The sequence below is a fragment of the Triticum urartu genome, chromosome 7, assembly GCF_003073215.2.
Source record: "Triticum urartu cultivar G1812 chromosome 7, Tu2.1, whole genome shotgun sequence".
Classification (NCBI taxonomy): domain Eukaryota; kingdom Viridiplantae; phylum Streptophyta; class Magnoliopsida; order Poales; family Poaceae; genus Triticum; species Triticum urartu.
This window is the reverse complement of record NC_053028.1, coordinates 71,220,760-71,238,054: the sequence shown is the minus strand read 5'-3', so window position 1 is coordinate 71,238,054 and position 17,295 is coordinate 71,220,760. Positions and strand designations below refer to the sequence as shown.

Below are 17,295 nucleotides of genomic sequence, written 5' to 3'. Positions count from 1 at the left end.
TGCTGATGCACTTCCGGTCCTAAAGTTTGACCCAGCGAAACCGAGTTTTTTCGGGTTGACCAGTCTCCGGTCCTCATGCTTATCATCGTACTGCTGGCTTAGAAGGCCGGGAGGAAATTGCTAGGTCCACCCGGCGCAGCCAATAGGGGAAAAGAATTTCCCGGCCGAAAAGCTTATTGGCAAAGCATCATCTTTGTCAGTGGAGTCTAAAATTCCAGGATTGTCTCTTGTACTTAGGCCCCGTTCGGACGCTGGCTTCCGAAACGAGCCAACTTCTCGTGAAGCTGGCGCTAGCTGGATTCTCATGGAGCCAGCGAGCGTTCGGTGCAGTAGTGGGGAGCAGCTGCGTATGCATGGGCTGGCAGCCTAGTAAGGTAGGATCAAGCCCATTCAGGTGGACAGGTGTAAAGCCCATTTCAGTAGTGAAAGCCGGCTGGGCTCACATGTGCGCTGCAGGCCAGATTAGAAGTAGGTTCTTTTTTTTTGTCTGTACAGATTCCTTCGATTTTGGCTGTACAGAGAGATATTTCGATGTACAGAGAGCAGTTTTGGCTGTACAGAGAGCAGTTTTAGCTAGCACAAATGCAAAAAAATGTACTGAACATGTAGAGTTTTGAATTCCCTCAAGTTAAGATGAAGAACCACAAGGTTTGACATATGCAGTACCACAAAAGCTGCATCAAATTTGCATATGTTTGCAAATCAAACAGGGAACAAATAGTATGGACCAGAAGCATGACTTCACCAACCAAGAGCAACGGCCGTGGCTAGTTCATTCCTAAACCTATCCATGTCAGGAGCACTTGCCTCTGAAGTTGAAGCATCCGATGCACTCGGAGGAATAACATACTTCTTATATCTATCCGGAATTGTTGGCACATAATCCGGATCTCTTTCACATCGAATAAAGTGGAGATCGTCTTTGTCATGGAGGCGAACATAGTTGTGCAATGTCATAGTAGCTGCAACAATCTTCATCTGTGTTTGGAACGAGTAGTTTGGCATCTTGAGGAGAATTTGCCATTTCATTTTCCACACTCCAAAGGTTCTCTCTATGCAATTGCGTTTGGAAGAGTGAATCTTGTTGAACTTCTCCTTAGGAGTATTTGGAGGTGAACCTCTTTGGAAGTCAGGGACATGATACCGTTCTCCTTTGTATGGTGCTAGATATCCATCTCTATTAGGATACCCGGCATCTACAAGGTAATACTTGCCTAAATTGACAACACACATACATGTTAGTTGGAGGATAGAGAACATCATGTGTAAACTTGTAATGAAAAGAAATGCTCACCCTTTGGAGGATGGGGGAAGGTGGGCCTGTCCTTCTCAATTGCATGGTATAATACATTTGTATCGTGCATAGAACCAGGTTGCCCAATTGAAGCATAAGTGAAGTGCATATCGAAGTCACATACCGCCATCACATTCTGAGTTGTCATGCCTGTCCTCCCAATGTACCTAACTTTTGGTGGCCCATCGGGAATAGAAGCTCTTATATGAGTCCCATCAATTGCACCAATGCAATCTTTGAGATGAGGATAAGCCCTCCTATCCTTTTTAATTAGATCATGCACAATGTGGAAGTTTGGGTCTTGTGGCTTAAGGTAGTGAGATGCCATGTTCACTACACATTGTAGAACCTCATGGAATTTACGATGGATAGTATCCGCTGAATGTTTGGAGCGATTTTGAGTTCTTCTATTTGATTCACAACCTCCCAATGTCCACAAGAACATAGCAAGAGACTCATAAGTGCTAACAAATGTTGTTTCTTTTAGACCATAGTTACGTACCAACAAGTCATGAAGATCAAAGAACACACTTGCCGTCATTCTCAACATTGTGTAGGTCTCTCCCGGTGTGGCAATAGTCTCTTGAAGCCATCCAAATCCACTCAAAATAGATTTCCGAGGTTCAGCCTTCATCATCCAACTTTCACAATACTTGCCAAATATGACTGCTGCACCTGAACAAAGCATGTTCATATTATGTTGTTGATGCATAACCAAATTCCTCATTGTTTCATAACTATTGTCATCCTCACTATCACTATCCGATGACATCTGCCATATCAAACAATAGTTAGCATCAAGCAAAACAATATGTTCACCAACATAGGAATAAATATGTTCACCGACAAGATAATAATAGGTTCACCAACATAAGCATAAATATTGTTCCGAGCACAAGATAATAATAGGTTCGCCAACATAGGCATAAATATTGTACCGATAGCACAAGATAATAATAGGTTCGCCAACATAGGCATAAATATTGTACCGATAGCACAAGATAATAATAGGTTCACCAACATACGCATAAATATTGTTCCCATAGCTAAGATAAGATAGAACAAACTAGTTCCCATACTTGAGGTCAAACCTCCTACGCAACCAACCCTTTCGAGAGTCGGATGTCATGTGCAAGAACATCTCTCTTTGCTCTCTCTTCAGAAAGAGCTCAGTAGCAATGAAATGCTCATCAGTGCCGTATGTTGCACCACAAGCACGAACTAAATCCATGGTAGAGGCAACAGAAATGGTCTCATCTTTCTATAGAAAAGACTGAAACGATGTGTGTGAAGCTTGGGCAATAGAACTAATCTTTCTAATCTCCTCTTGCATCACTTGTGAAGTCTTCGATTTCTTGTTCTTCTCTGGAATCGTGACCCCAAGCCTCACATTAGATGAACTAGTTACTGTCGGAGAAGGTTGCTCTTCACTATCATCCTCCAAATCAAGATCGGTGATTTCATCAACATTCAAGGCTGTTTTCAATGCCGAACTAGAGGGGGGAGGCAGACCAGATGCGAGGTTCCAATGGTCAGTGCCATCAACACTGATATCCTCAAACAAGACGCGCAAGCCTTCTTCGTTACGGAGTCCATGCTTCTTGAACTTGCCACAACCTGGAAGGTCCTATTGTATGAAAGAGAGACATTAGTACATAAAGCATGACAAGTTCAGATTTTATTTTCTGAGAAACATAAGCATGCGAACTTACAACTTTCGCCTTTTTCCACCACTCATTATCTTGTTTAACAGTGTTTTTCTCAAAGTCCCAACCCCCTCCAGTCTCGCGCAACTTGAGCTTCTTGAATGTGTTGTACTCACGTTTTAACTTGGTCCATTTGTTCCTCACTTGCTTTGGTGTGTACTCAAGCCCAGTTCTCATCAAGAACTCCTTTCCCACCTCATCATATGCACTGGGTGTCAAATGAGTGTTTGGCATGTTTCCAGCCTTCACTTGTTTCACAAACAACTCCACGATAATCCGAGTATTCTCATCGGTCCATTCGGCAGACCCAGTTGACGACATTTCTATACAAAAATGATGTTACTTTACGGATACACATTTCCTCGAAAATATATGCCAAACAATCAGTGCCATCTCACAAATAGATACCAAAATCAGTAGCATCATGAACATGTAGCAACAATCAGTGTCCATTAGTATAAATCATGTGTCCAATTTTCTGGGAAACAATCACTACCATCTCACAAACAATCAGTAGCAGCACGAATATGTAGCAAACAATCATCATCCATCAGTATATAATCATGTCCCCAAATATATGGAAAATAAACTGTACCAGCATGAACATGTACTACCAACATAAGGAAATTATTGATTTTATCTGAAATCAATTCATATCACTACAGACTGCACTACACATATATACGCAAAAAGTCCACACATCAGGTTCATATCATAGGAAATTGGGGCTGTCCACACACAGCGCATGAACTAGGCTGAATCAGAGTACTACAAGAGGGGGGAGGTGGCTGCTCACCTTGACCTGGGGGAATGGCTTCTGTACCGTGGATCTTGCGGCCAGGCCCGTCGGGACCTCTACTTCGTGCGGCTGCTGGCGGCGGCCAATGGAGGGAGTGGCGGCAGATGGGGAGACAACACCACGGGGACTTTGGGCGGTTGCTGCGAGCGTCGATGGACCGAGACTTGCGGGGCGGGCTGTAGATCCGAGGAGCGGCGGCGGACGGCGGCGCGGCAGCCGACCGGCGACGGGGCGGCGGCTAGGGTTGCGACAGCAGAGGAGGTCGCCCCGTTCGTTTCTGTACGAGCAGAGTACGAGCTGAGGTGCGAGAGCAGAGGAGACGTCGAGGAAAACGATTCGAGTAGTTTACTTCGGGGTGGCATTGCTACCGTAATTTTGAGCAACTCCCACTTCTGATATTTGCGAAGCTGGGCCTGGGCAGCTTCTCGTCTCCGTGATTTTTGCACTGCCGAATCCTCGTCTCCGCGGAGCCAGATTCTCGAAGTGGACTCGTTCGGTGCGACTTCTCGGAGCGATTTTCGGAAGCCAGCTCGTGGACTGCTTCCGAACGGGCCCTTAGTGTGGACATTCTGCTGATTAGTTGGTAAGGTGGATAGATTCGCTACTGTAAACCCAAATTTGTTTCTTTTAACACAGTACAGACGCAAGCGCTCATACATATATGCATACACTCACCACCCTATGAATGCACGCACACACACTCTACGCCTATGAGCACCTTTTCAAGAATAATGCGAGCACCAGTACTTGAATCTTGGTGGGCTGGGGATACCACTTGTCCCTCTAACCATCCAATCACAGATTGGTTCGCCTAAACCCAAATTTGTCGTTGTGTTTTCCTTTTTCTTTTTAACTACGAATTTGCTTAGAAATAGCTGGGAAATCGCCATCGCAAGGGGTACAAGGGAAACCCAGGGGAGCCTTCCTTAAAAGTAGCATACTGATGGTTAAAGAACAAAATGAAGTGTGATGCCTAGTTCGGGGAAATAGCAGGATGCCAAGGCCATGGTACCACTGCACAAAATTCAAATTTTTAAGACTTAATTTTTTTTCCAAAAATTGGTCAATGCTCACAAGATATGTATCCCTAAAAAAGTTTAAATCCATATTTGAAATACTCTTGGAAAATATCAGGCGATACCATGGGTTAGATGATCCCCGCTGCACGAAAATCAAATTTAGAGTGTTTCGCTATATAAAAAAAAATTAAATCCAAGTTCGAAATACTCATGAAGAACAAAAAAAAGAGACAAACCCCGACGTGAACAGTTACATTTTGTCATTATGTTCCTTCTTCATTTTCGACCCACGAATTTGCTCTGAAATAGCCGCGGAATCTTCCCCGCAAGGGAGGAACGGCCGGAGGAAAACCCACGAAAGCGACACGGTTCGGCCGGACACCTGGTGCGCCTCACAAAACGGCACGGCGATGCATGTAGCACCAAAAGAGAAGAAATGTATATGTTCCTCCCTCCCTGACTGAAACCTCAGCGACAGTAGAATAGAATTTCAGCGGCAGTACGCACGCCAGACGCCCGGTCTCGCTTGCGACGGTGACATGCTCTGTGCCATCTAGCCGATGCCTCTCCCTTTCGCGTTGGCATTCACTCACTTGGTAGCAGCATGTGGACTGCTTTTGGGAAAGTTCGCTCATCCGTCAGTGGAGCTCAGAATGTTCAAAACCATAAGACAGCGTTTGACTGCTGACCATTGATTCAACGCCCCCCTTCAGTTTTAATGGTGGCAAAGAAAATTATTTCATCTAAAAGAAATGGTGCCAAAAAGCACAGTGATAATATTGGTGGGATACAGGTCAACAAAGACAGAAGAGAAGATTCGGAAGAACTGGCCGAGAATCTTCAAGCCTGTCTCCGCGTATAGGGCAGGGAATTTAAGAATGCCGGAGGGTGACGCCGGCGTCCGGGCCTGCGCTGACGCCGGGCTGCTGACCGGAGAAGGCCGCACCAGCAACAGTAATAAGCCAATCAATCAGAGGGGTGCAGACAGAGCACCGAATAGGATTCAGAGGGAAGGAATATCGGTTGTGTGAAAAACGTAGGCAGCCTTCAGCAACAAGCCTTGTCGTATTAATTAACCCGGAGGGAATATCATCATTGTGTGAAAAACGTAAGCAACCATTGACAACAAAGTCTTGTACATTAATTAATTAATTTACATACACACACGCGCACACGAGGATTCGATGGAAGCGCCGAGGATCGAGAAACCGTTTCGCTGCTGTTCAGAGTGCCCGCTCTCCTACTTCGAGCTCTTGTAGAGCGCGTCGATGGCTCCCTGAACATTAACGCAAAACATGATTCAGGTAAGCGATGGCGGTTTTTAGTCTTACTTGTGCAAACTGTAGAACTTTTGAAAAAAGAACGGCACGATAAGCCGGAATTGGGGAAAAGTGTGCGTTTCATTATGAGGTCTGACCTGGTAGTACTTGAGCATCTGAGGCCGTTTCTTCTTGTACGTCGGGGTGATGAGGTCGCGCTCCATGTCGAACGGCACCGCGTCAAGATGGACCGCCCTTATGAACTCGAACCCTTTCAGCTGGCAAAGGCGAAAACAACGGGGACATGTTAATACTGGCTGGAACAAACAGTGGTGGTAATTGGGCTGTAGATGGCTAAAACAGGGCGCTTTACCTTCTTCTCCTTTGCAGCCTTTGCGAGTTCTGCTATAAAATGCTCTTTAATCTTCGCGTTCTCGCATAGTTCTTCCAGATTTCCAGTGATTCCATTCTGTCCAGCCCAGTTCTCGAGCGCTTGTTGGTTGGGGTTTATCACAGCAATAAGGAAAGATTCAAAGCTGTTCCCGTACACCCATATCTGAAATTGATCGGCAGAAACATGAATACTGAGACAAATGGCGGATGAATTGGATATAGAAAATAGACCAAAAACATTATCTATGTCTTGCATGTATGCCCTTCTTTTTTTGACACATGTGCTCTGTGTAGTCTCTCAAATGATCGCAAGCGAAACGACAAGAGAAACCACCAACAGAATATAATTTTGAGAAGTCGCTGTTTTCAGGGATTAACATTGATGCATGTTTGGATTATATACCTCTAACTAATGGCTTTTGCGGTGCTACTATGGTAAAAAATTATATTACTGAAGAAATTAAGAAACATGTTATGGCATCAGCGGTCATCACACTGTACCAACTATGAACTTGTCTTCAACTTCAAACTAACACTTTAATTACCTACCTTCAAAATCATGTACCCTACACAATTCTTTCACCAAGCATGTGCATAAAAGTAGGACCAAACCCAGTGAAGACAGAAATCGCGACAGTCACTTGCAAAGTGAATAATTGACTAATATTTACCGAATCAATCTCTGGAAGAACACCGTAGATATTCTCTAGATTTTCCACTGCAACATATTCTCCCTGTGAAAGCTTGAATATATTTTTCTTTCTGTCAATGATTTTCAAGGCTCCGTTTGGTTGCCACTCACCAACATCCCCTGTATCATTATTCAACTCACAGTCATCATCTAAAATATAATAACCTAAGATATCCATTGCCTCCAGTTGAAGTTAGGGATATAGCTAACCTGTGTGAAACCATCCATCAGTCAGGACTTCCTGTGTTAGGTCCTCTCTTTTGTAGTATCCAGAGAACAGAACACTTCCCTTTACGCATACCTCGCCACGAGGAATGCTAGCCAGAGCATCATAACCCATCTCTGAAACTGACTCAAGGCGAATGTCTATATGTGGAACTGGTGGGCCAACAGTCCCAGCCATGGAGAATTCATTTGGTATGGCAGCAAAAGATCCCGCACAGGTTTCGGTGAGTCCTAAAATTGGAAAAATAGGAATTATATAAAGCTTTATTAGGAAGTGCTTCTGTCATCTAATAATATGTGCAATTCATCTGCAGGGCTTGTCTACGTAATAATAAAGGAACTTAAACAACAAGGTGCATACCATAGCCTTGAACAACATGTGCACATGTCACAACCCTCAAAAATTCTTCAACCGCCACAGCAAGAGGAGCGCCACCAGAGACGATAATACGGATTTTTCCACCCAGCCTTTCTTTCACCTTAAAGATAAGCACTACGTTAGGACATAGTATATAGACATAAAGTTACATTGACATTTTTAATTCTATCTGATGAAGTATAAGGTTGGTTGCTCTTGAATGTCTAACTGTACCTTGCTGAAAACTAACTTGTCAAAGAATGGAGATGCCTTCTCATGTTTAATTCCTTTCTTCATGCTGTCTAGTTTCCTGATGATTCAATAAAATACGTAGCTATAAAAATAAAGTGATATGTGTACTTAAAAAAAGGGTTCTCGGTTATAATCATGTGCAAACTTACATCTTGTAACCAAGATTGAATAAGGTTTTCTTTAATATACCACCAGCAGAAATCTTGGTTGTAAGACCTACATAAAAATAATAATGCATCAAATATTAGGCAAAGTAAAAATAGACATTAGTACATTACATGTAATCTTCCATTGAAGCTATTCGTTACATGTCATCCATCTCTATGAAGTTTGATAGTCTCCGTTTATTTCCTTTTGCAGACTTATCGATTTTTTCCACCAATACTTTAAGTACGGTTTCAACAACTACATCAACTGAAAGCTACAGCATTTCCTCATTGGTGATTAATTAAGATCTTCGAAATCTATAACAATGAAACCGCAGAAATAACTTTTATTAATGCATTTGGAGATAATGAAACAAATATGAAATAATATCTGAACATGTTCACGTCACTGATAGAAGAAAGCAAGAGTTTACAGAAACTTGTGCAGTTATTACTTCTGTAGCAAGTTATGCAATCGAAGAAAAGTGCTTTATCCAAATGACACAATAATGGATTTTGTATAAATATCTAACTATGTTAACAGCTAACATCTGGAGTTTACCTGAATATATTCTGTCGAGTACACGTGGAACAGCACAAAATACTGTTGGTCTTAGTGCTGCAATATCATCAACCAACAACTTGACATCCTACAGATGCATGACACTAATATCAGTATGAACCAATTGACTACCTAGGTAAATAGAGTATTCACAAAGCATACCCCACGCCAGAATCCGATTCTCGATCCATGAGATATAAACACTTCCTCAAACATCCTATCGAAGACATGAGCTAGTGGAAGATATGACAAATAAACATCGTCTTGATCAAACTGCAACCACAAAGTGGAGAGTAACAAGCATTACTTGTGTGATCCAATGAAGCATGTGCAAAGATTATTTCCTTATGAAATGTGTTGGGGCTATATACTTACAGGTTCACCAATAGATTGCACTACAGAATCAGCACCTGCCAGGTTAATAAGAAGGCTTTCATTTGATATCATAACACCTTTAGGGTCTCCTGTTGTTCCACTTGTGTACATGATCGTGCAGATGTCGGATTTCTTCTTTTCAGGAAGATCAACAGGTTCACCTCCACCCTATAAACATGTCAGGCACACAAGTTTATGAGTAACTTTATTATAATGGTTCAATAGCACGTCATACAGGAGTAACTTGGAAACCTTACATTATGAATGAAATGAACTACAGTTCAGTATTTTCAACTAGAATACAGGACAGTCTGAACTATTTCAATAACAAGGGACCAAGATTATTCACAAAATTTACCTTATTGGTTGTGCAATATATACTATTATAACAATCATGTAAGACATATAAGTAGCTAATATGTCACATTTAATATGATATATGTAAAGCTACTTCAGGGTTTTGCAGGGGGTGTTAAAGATCTTATTAGGAAGCACTAGATCTATTAAAAAAAAGTCCTATCTTATTAGGAGACATGCCAAAATAAGATAATTTGCATTGCATATTTCTTTTCTTAAAAGAAAGATTGTTGCGAAGCACTTCTTTCCATAACTTCTATCAAAACACCTAAAAGAAGCTAGCTGAAGACCAAATCTTACCGTGATCAGGAATTCCTCCCATGAGAAAATGGACAGCCCATGGTTCTTAGCTTCCTCTTTCTGATCGTTTGTGACTCCTCCGAAGCTGACGATTGCTGAAAATGAGTTAACAATAGAACCAATGTAAGTCCCACAGTGACGAACCATCTAATTGATCGATACCGCTTATTATTGCAACAACTTACTTTTCAAATACTTTGAAGTGGCATGACAGGTTTTCAAGAGCTGCCACAATTGAAAGCATCAGCAATCAGGGCACTAGGGACTGTAAAGGCTCAAGCAAACAGTAAACGGATCCAGAATTGTAATTTTCTCTTGCTAACACATCTCCTGATCTGTGAGGATAAACATAATTGAGAAAATTGCTTCCATTGGACAGAAGCGAGACCTCTCCGCGGCGCACTGACGATGAATCGGAGAACTAGCCATCTAAATAAGAACTAGCCCAACCTAGATCCTGTGGAGTTGACCCGGCCGTCGCAGTCGGCCGCGGCGGGGGGAACCCGAGAATCGCCTGCAGCGAGCCCATAGCACTCGCCTCTCTCGCGGAACGGACCGCCGTGCCGTCATTGGGACGGGGCTGCACCTCCCGCTGCAAATCTCCAGCGGTGATTCGCCGGGGAAGGCCTGGCGGCGTCGCCCGTGCGGCGCAGATGCCACCGGTGTTCGCCGTCAGTCTTTTTTTTTTTTTGCTGCACGGTCGTGGGGTTCACCGCGCGACCTTACTGGGCCGGGCCGGGCCGGGCTGATGTAAGGCTACGACTAGACGGGCCGAAAGGGTCGTACATACTTGTTGGACTGTTGTGGTTAACTGACCAGCCCGGTTTTTTTTAGAAACCCGTGTGACATTTCTCCATTCCTCCTCTTTCCACATCTCTGAAAGACCATAAAATTTAATACAGCTTGGTATCTACTCCCTTCGTCACATAATATAAGAGCGTTTTTTATACTACACTAGTGGTTCATTTGTGTAGAACTTCTTCTATATTATCATATTATGGGACGGAGGGAGTATTTTCAAACCGGGGTTCATTTGTGTAAAACTTCTCGGATTTTGATATTCATTGTGGGCCAATCATGCGCGCTTAAGAGGAATAAAAATATATTTGACCTAGTGTAGTAGTGATATTCTTTGTTTGAAACTTGTTAATGGAGTGATGAAATTTAGGATTAAGTGGCCGCATTGGTACCTCGCCAATCTTCTTCTCTTCCACAAAAGCAATCAAGAGTTCGGCATGGCAGGTGATGAATTCCACTGCATTAGCACCTGGACAAAAAGGAGAGTATTAGTCGGATCCAATCTTGATTAAACTTGCGTCTTTGCTAGTCGTGAAGATTAGTATAACATGACTTCATGTCTTTCTTTCTTTTGGCGAGCATGTGTAACATACACATTTTTAAACCCTAGAAAAGTATGATTGTTACTAACGGGGCTAGGCACTTGTTTTTGCCAGAATAAAATAATTTACACGCCCCAAAATATGTGATGTGGTTTGAGTTTAAATTTTGAACAAAAACCATGTCACTTATTTTGGGATGGCGGGAGTAGTAAGTACTCCCTCCGTTCTTTTTTCCTCTGCATATTAGGTTTTCTTAGGTTATACTTTTGTGAAATTTGACTAAATTTACATTAAAAAAATAAATATATCAAAATATGTGACGTGGTTTTGTAAAATGCACGCACCAGTCAGTTCACCGAAAAGCTTAAGCTGATGGAGAAAGGTGGGTTATGCATTTATACGTCAACATTCCTTCTCACGCGTGGCTCCGTCAGGCCTCAATGTAGACCAAAATTAGGCTGCATTTTTTTATTTTTAAATTGCGCCAGCCGGGTCTTGAACTCAAGACCTCTTGGCTCTAATACCATGTAAAATTGTATGCATCAGTCAGTTCATCCAAAAGCTCAAACTAATAAAAAGTTGGGTTATGCATTTATACGTCAACGGTTTCTGTTGTCCCACGACGACGTGCGAGCTCGACTTTAAGATGGTGGTTTTGGGCAACCCGATGGCTATGGTTTTGTGACTCACAGTCCTGAGATGCAGGGATATGAATGAGGTGGTAGGTCATATGTGCTTTGTCTTAGGGCAGTTAGGTTTTTTGATGTACTAGGTTCGAGTTCCAGTCGAAGTAGATTTGGATCGTCGGATTGAGATGGAGGTTACAAGGTTGGCTTTTTTTGGCTAGACGGTAATCACATGCCCAAGTCGTCCTATTATATTTGTATTTGACATGGCCTGGAGAAAAGAAAATACAAGATACTCCCTCCGTTTCTTTACTTCACATATTAGATTTGTCTTCAGTCAAACCTTTTAAAGTTTGACCAAGTTTATAGAAAAATACAAACATTCACAATACTAAATACATATAATTAGATCCATCATAAAAAAGGTATGTGGATTTTCATAATCTTTAATATAAATTTGGTCAAATTTCGCAAAGTTTGACTTGAGAAAAAACTAATATGCAAAGGAAAAAAGAAACACGAGGAGTACTTACTAATATTATATTCTATGAAAAAAAATTCTAGTCCTTTAACTACTCCCTCTGTCCCATAATGTAAAACGGTTTTTGACACTACACTACACTAGTGTCAAAAAGCGTCTTACATTATGAAACGGAGGGAGTAATTTTCTAGGGTTTTAAAAGTGGTCTGTTAGACTTGGCAGATACTACGTACCAAGAGTGTCGTAGAGCGGCACGCAGCAAACTCCAAGGGCATTGCAAGCCTGCAGTATATGGTGAAATAAGTTGCAAAGCCAGACAAAAACATATGTATATACAATATTCATCTGGAAGTACTGCAATGTTTTTCACTACAACATCATATACGGGGATAAACACTGTTTAAGTGAGGGATGATTAAGTAATGATTTACCTCCATGCTGATAATCCATTCCGGACAATTTGCACCGTAGATGCCAGCGCGTTCACCCTGAAATTAACATCACTTTATTTCAACTTTCTTGTGAGGATATTATGGTACGTATCAGAGGGTTCGTTAGTAAACATTCGGACAACACGTACGAGAGTTGTTTTTGTCAAACACAAATTAATTTAATTTGTGTTAATGGAAAACGAATATGATAGATGCAGCATCTACACGGCAAGCACGATCGAACTGGTCAACTCTTCCCTGCAGCTAGCGTATGAGCTGGTCAGACTTGAAATGGTTCTGGTGAAGACTAGACTATTCCATGCAAGAGAAAACTTCAAGGGTGGACTTTCTTCGCATCCAGACCACTAGACCAGCCATATCCATGTGACAGTGGTTGTATATTTTGTAGTACTAGTATATATCTGGTTGTAATTTAAGCTTATACAGGATACTGGAAGGGATAAGCATGCTATCCTTTTGTTAAAGCCAAAGGTGATAACACTAACGGTCATTGGCTGATGATGCACCCCATCACCTTTTTAATTGAAACACTTGCAGAGTTGCTACCCAACAACAACAAAAAGATCTCATCATGAGACTATTAACCAAGTATTCTCAACCGCAACTATATTGGTGGTGAGCAGCATATCCGGTATTATTAATAGGTGTATCACTTAACTAATGCAGTCTAGCTACATGTCAGTCAGCTGAATTTTGAAATCGGGTCAATTGATTTTGAATGAAGGAAGGGGAAGGAAAGAGCCTCGCCGGAGAGATGAAGAGGCTCACTGTCAGCACCCCTTTATCTATCTTAGGGTTCAAGGGCGGTGGTGGGGCTTCGCCGGAGAAAAAAAATGGACGTGGGCGGGGCTAGAAGGGTTGACCCGGGGCGGCAGCAAGACCCGTGGTGGGGCGAGGCGGTTGCTGGCGGCGGCAGCACACGGCGGGTGGAGGAAAACGCACTGAGGAAGAAGACATAATCTGGGCCGTTCAATTTTCCATCTAACGCTTTAAACTGATCCAGACCAAATTGACTGACCCAAATCAAAATTTCAGTTGATTGACTCCTAGCCATTCCCTAACTAATGATTTCCTCAACGGTTTGTTCAACTTGGCAGCTGTGGACATCGTGGTCCAACCGTGCTCCAGCTAATTAACCGATTACACGAGCAAGCTATGCACGCGATATGGGCATATTATACCTCCACCAACGAACTGTATTGCTAATGATATAGTATTAACAAGTAGCCTGGCGTACGCGTAATTATTACTAGTTGCTGCTACTACTTAATTATATAATTCCGGAGGATTAGGATCGAGAGCAGGGCTTGGAATTTTCTGTCCCCGTGTTGGATCGATTCATGAGCAGTTGACCATCGATCGATCTGATCGCCCAAATTAAGTTTTAGCTGTGGCTTCACATTGTGATAGCTGGTCTACATCATCACGGTCACAATCAAGCTGTGTGTATGCACGCACGCACGCACGCACCTGTTTGACTCCGGAATTGCTCATGGCGGCGGCGAGCTTGATCACGACGTCGCAGACCTCCCTGTAAGTCATCCAGGCGTAGTCGCCGACCTGCATGGTATTTTGATTCAGCTGCTGGCTCCATTGATTCAAGCTGGCAGAGGGAATCGGCACGGGTTGGCTAGTTGAACTGAGATTCAAGTAAGTACCTTGCCGTCGACAACTGGCCGGTGACCGAGCATCGGGTTGCTGGGGTACTTCTCCACGGAAGCGCTGCAAGATCGCTCGCAAAAGGCGTGTTAGATCGATGGACGAAGCTTCAGAAACAGAGCGGGTTTGAGCATGTGCAGCTCGATCGCCATGGATTTTTTTTAAGCGTATGCTGGCACGGTGGTCGCCGGCCATACGTCCAGCGAGGTGGGATGGGAGTGGGAGTGGGAGGGGTTGCGTGCTAGCTGAATAGCTCACCGGAAGAGGTCCCAGAGGCAGTCGACGCCGGGCGGCGACTGCAGCAGGCCGGTGTCCTTGGCCAGCACGTTCCGGTACGACGGCCCGGCATTCCCCTCGGCGCCGCCCGACTCCACAAGGAACTTCATCGCCTCCGACGACGACTGTACGATACGAGAGCGAAGGGAGAATAGTTGAGGATGGGATGGATCGGAGAAAGGTAGCTGCTGACACGATGCTGGACGGAACAGACAGAGACAGAGAGATCGGAAAGATACATAACATAGTACCATATATACAGCCGTTGGGAGACGTGCTGGAAGCTGTTGCAAGTTTTTTTTTTGACAGAGAGAGAAGGAAGCCGTTGCAAGTTGGAGTAGTCGTCTCTTCTCAAGACTAAAAAAAAGATCTCTGAAAATTATATTCGGACACGAGGCCCACCAGCCCGCGTCGTACGATGGAAATTGTATTACAGATTGCCCTAAGCATAAAACGTTTTTGTAGGCAGACTATACTGTACGGCGCGGAAAGCGTATAGTGGTAAGCAAACTTCAATTGATATAACAGTACATAGACATGTACTCCCGCTGTTAGGCCGGGGGGAGTATTCTAGAAGGAAAACCAGTCATGTATATTAGGGAAAAAAAGGCATATATCGTTAAGATACGCTGTAGTTGGATTTTTTTAACATCAGTATAGACACAAACGCTTATATACACGCGCATACACTCATCCCTATAAACACACGCACGCACACCCTACCCCTATAAGCACCTGTCAGGAATAAATGCGAGCACCAGGATTTAAGTCCTGGTCCCTATAAACACACGCACGCACACCCTATCCCTATAAGCACCTCTTAAAAATAAATGCGAGCACCAGGATTTAAGTCCTGATGGACTGGGGATACCACAGAACCTCTAAAAGCATATCCAACAACCGCACAACGCGCCGCGCGTTAAAAGTAGGAATACAGCTGGGTTAGTCAGCTTTTGCACGCGGCGGTGCGCTGACTCCAGCAACTGCTGCAAATTAAAGCGTGCGCGAGCCGCTCCAGCAGACGCGGTATATTTCATCTGTTTTTTCCTACTACGATTCATAGTTCATTCGACTCGGACTCTGCCTGCTTCTACGATAGTCTACTTCTACGATACAAAATAAAACGAAAAACGTGTACTACTCGTCTGACTCAGACTCTGTCTTGGTGATGTCCTCGTCCGACGTGTGTGCGTAGGCGTCAAGGAACCGCTCGTCGTCGGAGTCCAGGAGGACGCATATCTTAGCGCGATGTTGTATTTAGCTACCGCCCTCCGCGTTCGCTTGTCCTCGCGATAGGCGGCTCGCTCCTCCCTCCTCTTTGCCCTTTTCGCCCTCCTCTGGGTGAAGAACTGTTCCTCGTTGGTATCTTCCGGGAAGCGATGGCTCCACAACGCTAGGCTTGCTCGTTCATCTCGGCCAGCCTGTGACGACGCTCCCGTCTCCGTTGCTTGCGACGATCCTCGTCGGTGAGAAGCTGTGGGAAAGGCGTCAACTCCTGTGCCTGCTCCCGCGTCGCCACATCGGCGAAGTTCATGTCTTGACGGGACCGCAGGAGACGCCACGCCACAGCGTCGTACGCGTGGGCGCTCTGTTGGGCGGTGTCGAAGGTTCCGAGGGGGAGGCGCATGCCGCCGCCCGACCGAATCTCGACGGAGTAGGTGCCGAACGGACGCATGCGGACGCCGCGGTAGCCCGAAGCTCCCCGACGGCGAGGCAGCATAGTGGCGCGGTGGTGGCGTGTCGGCGGCAAAGGGCGATGGAGAGATGGAGAGAGCGGCAGATGGCGCTGCAATTTATAGGCGCGCTGGATGCGGCGCGCTAAATGTAGCGCGTGAGCTGCCGCCTTTTCCCCGTGCACGCTAGTTTTCCGCCACCGCTGGAGCGCGCGAAAACGTCCCGCGCGTGCTAAAAAGCCAATTTACCGCACGCGTCTTTTAACGCGGCTGTTGAAAATGCTCTAACCATCCAACTATAGATTGGTTCGCCGGATTGGATGACGATGTGTTGTATGTCTGACTATGCAGGGGCGGAAAAGAAAAAGAAAAACTGTACAGATCAGCTGGTCGTGGTCGATGGTACCTTCGTATTTTTTCTGTACAAGATCGCCGCGTTGTCAGATCTAATTTAGAAATCGATTTCGAAGTTTGGTTGGGGCAACTCCTTGATTCTGATTTCGAAATCTCGACGCCCCGCTTCTGAATCATGCGGTTAGGAGGTCGTCGACCTTATCTTGTAGCCGCATTGGTGCGCACCTGCCTCGATCGGACGCAGTCATCAGCCATGACATGCCATTACATTTGAGATCACGGCAAGTTAATATAGTGTGGCTAGGCAACTTGGGCGTTGGCTTGGCACAATGTCAGACTGCTTCACAACAAAGCAAGGAGACGAACATTAGCCTGCTTTATCAGAAAGAAATCACATGCTACTTCCTCCGTCTGAAAAAAAAATTGTTCCAAACATGTCTCTTAAATGAATATATCTAACACTAATTTGGTGCTAGATACGTCCATTTGAGGGATAAACTTTTTCGGACGGAAATAGTACTATTTATCACTCCTATTTAGTTACACGGCGGCTCTCGCTCAACGGATCAAAGGTACGCCGGGGATAACACGCTGATGACTCCCAATAGCTCTTATCGACGGAGTCGTTTGGCACCTCGATGTCGACTAGTTACATGGCGATGAAATTTCTGTCCACATCTTATCCAGGAGGACGACTC

General features: G+C 44.2%; 3 protein-coding genes across 3 annotated transcripts; all 3 read right to left on the bottom strand.

The window, feature by feature from the left end:
* Positions 1-616: 616 nt before the first annotated feature.
* Positions 617-2,066, bottom strand: LOC125522237. The gene is made up of 2 exons (XM_048687319.1): positions 1,295-2,066; positions 617-1,214 (listed from the first exon to the last, which is right to left on the bottom strand). Exons 1-2 carry the CDS (start codon positions 2,064-2,066, stop codon positions 742-744), a joined length of 1,245 nt encoding a protein of 414 aa, XP_048543276.1. The 3' UTR covers positions 617-741.
* On the bottom strand, positions 1,528-4,165 carry LOC125522238 (L10-interacting MYB domain-containing protein-like). Its single transcript, XM_048687320.1, has 3 exons — positions 3,797-4,165; positions 3,007-3,323; positions 1,528-2,921 (listed from the first exon to the last, which is right to left on the bottom strand). The coding sequence occupies exons 2-3, from the start codon at positions 3,319-3,321 to the stop codon at positions 2,556-2,558; spliced, it is 681 nt and encodes a 226-aa protein (XP_048543277.1). The 5' UTR covers positions 3,322-3,323; positions 3,797-4,165; the 3' UTR covers positions 1,528-2,555.
* A 1,699-nt stretch (positions 4,166-5,864) lies between these two features.
* LOC125523187 (long chain acyl-CoA synthetase 4-like) lies at positions 5,865-14,801 on the bottom strand. Its single transcript, XM_048688238.1, has 19 exons — positions 14,553-14,801; positions 14,294-14,357; positions 14,106-14,195; positions 12,615-12,671; positions 12,417-12,465; positions 10,927-11,003; positions 9,922-9,961; positions 9,737-9,831; positions 9,080-9,247; positions 8,867-8,977; positions 8,705-8,792; positions 8,146-8,212; positions 7,979-8,054; positions 7,748-7,865; positions 7,372-7,617; positions 7,142-7,281; positions 6,451-6,633; positions 6,236-6,355; positions 5,865-6,094 (listed from the first exon to the last, which is right to left on the bottom strand). Exons 1-19 carry the CDS (start codon positions 14,678-14,680, stop codon positions 6,059-6,061), a joined length of 1,953 nt encoding a protein of 650 aa, XP_048544195.1. The 5' UTR covers positions 14,681-14,801; the 3' UTR covers positions 5,865-6,058.
* Between the last annotated feature and the right edge of the window lie 2,494 nt (positions 14,802-17,295).

What these genes read in the sequence shown, in the direction of transcription:
- LOC125522237 (XM_048687319.1), bottom strand. Translation starts at nt 2,066, where the DNA reads ATGTCATCGGATAGTGATAGTGAGGATGACAATAGTTATGAAACAATG. An exon ending in CTTCCCCCATCCTCCAAAGG is followed by an intron (nt 1,215 to 1,294) that starts GTGAGCATTTCT and finishes TTGTCAATTTAG; the next exon opens with GCAAGTATTACCTTGTAGAT.
- LOC125522238 (XM_048687320.1), bottom strand. Translation starts at nt 3,321, where the DNA reads ATGTCGTCAACTGGGTCTGCCGAATGGACCGATGAGAATACTCGGATT. An exon ending in GGTGGAAAAAGGCGAAAGTT is followed by an intron (nt 2,922 to 3,006) that starts GTAAGTTCGCAT and finishes TTCATACAATAG; the next exon opens with GACCTTCCAGGTTGTGGCAA.
- LOC125523187 (XM_048688238.1), bottom strand. Translation starts at nt 14,680, where the DNA reads ATGAAGTTCCTTGTGGAGTCGGGCGGCGCCGAGGGGAATGCCGGGCCG. An exon ending in ACTCGACAGAATATATTCAG is followed by an intron (nt 8,213 to 8,704) that starts GTAAACTCCAGA and finishes ATTTTTATGTAG; the next exon opens with GTCTTACAACCAAGATTTCT. An exon ending in AGGCTGCAAAGGAGAAGAAG is followed by an intron (nt 6,356 to 6,450) that starts GTAAAGCGCCCT and finishes CGCCTTTGCCAG; the next exon opens with CTGAAAGGGTTCGAGTTCAT.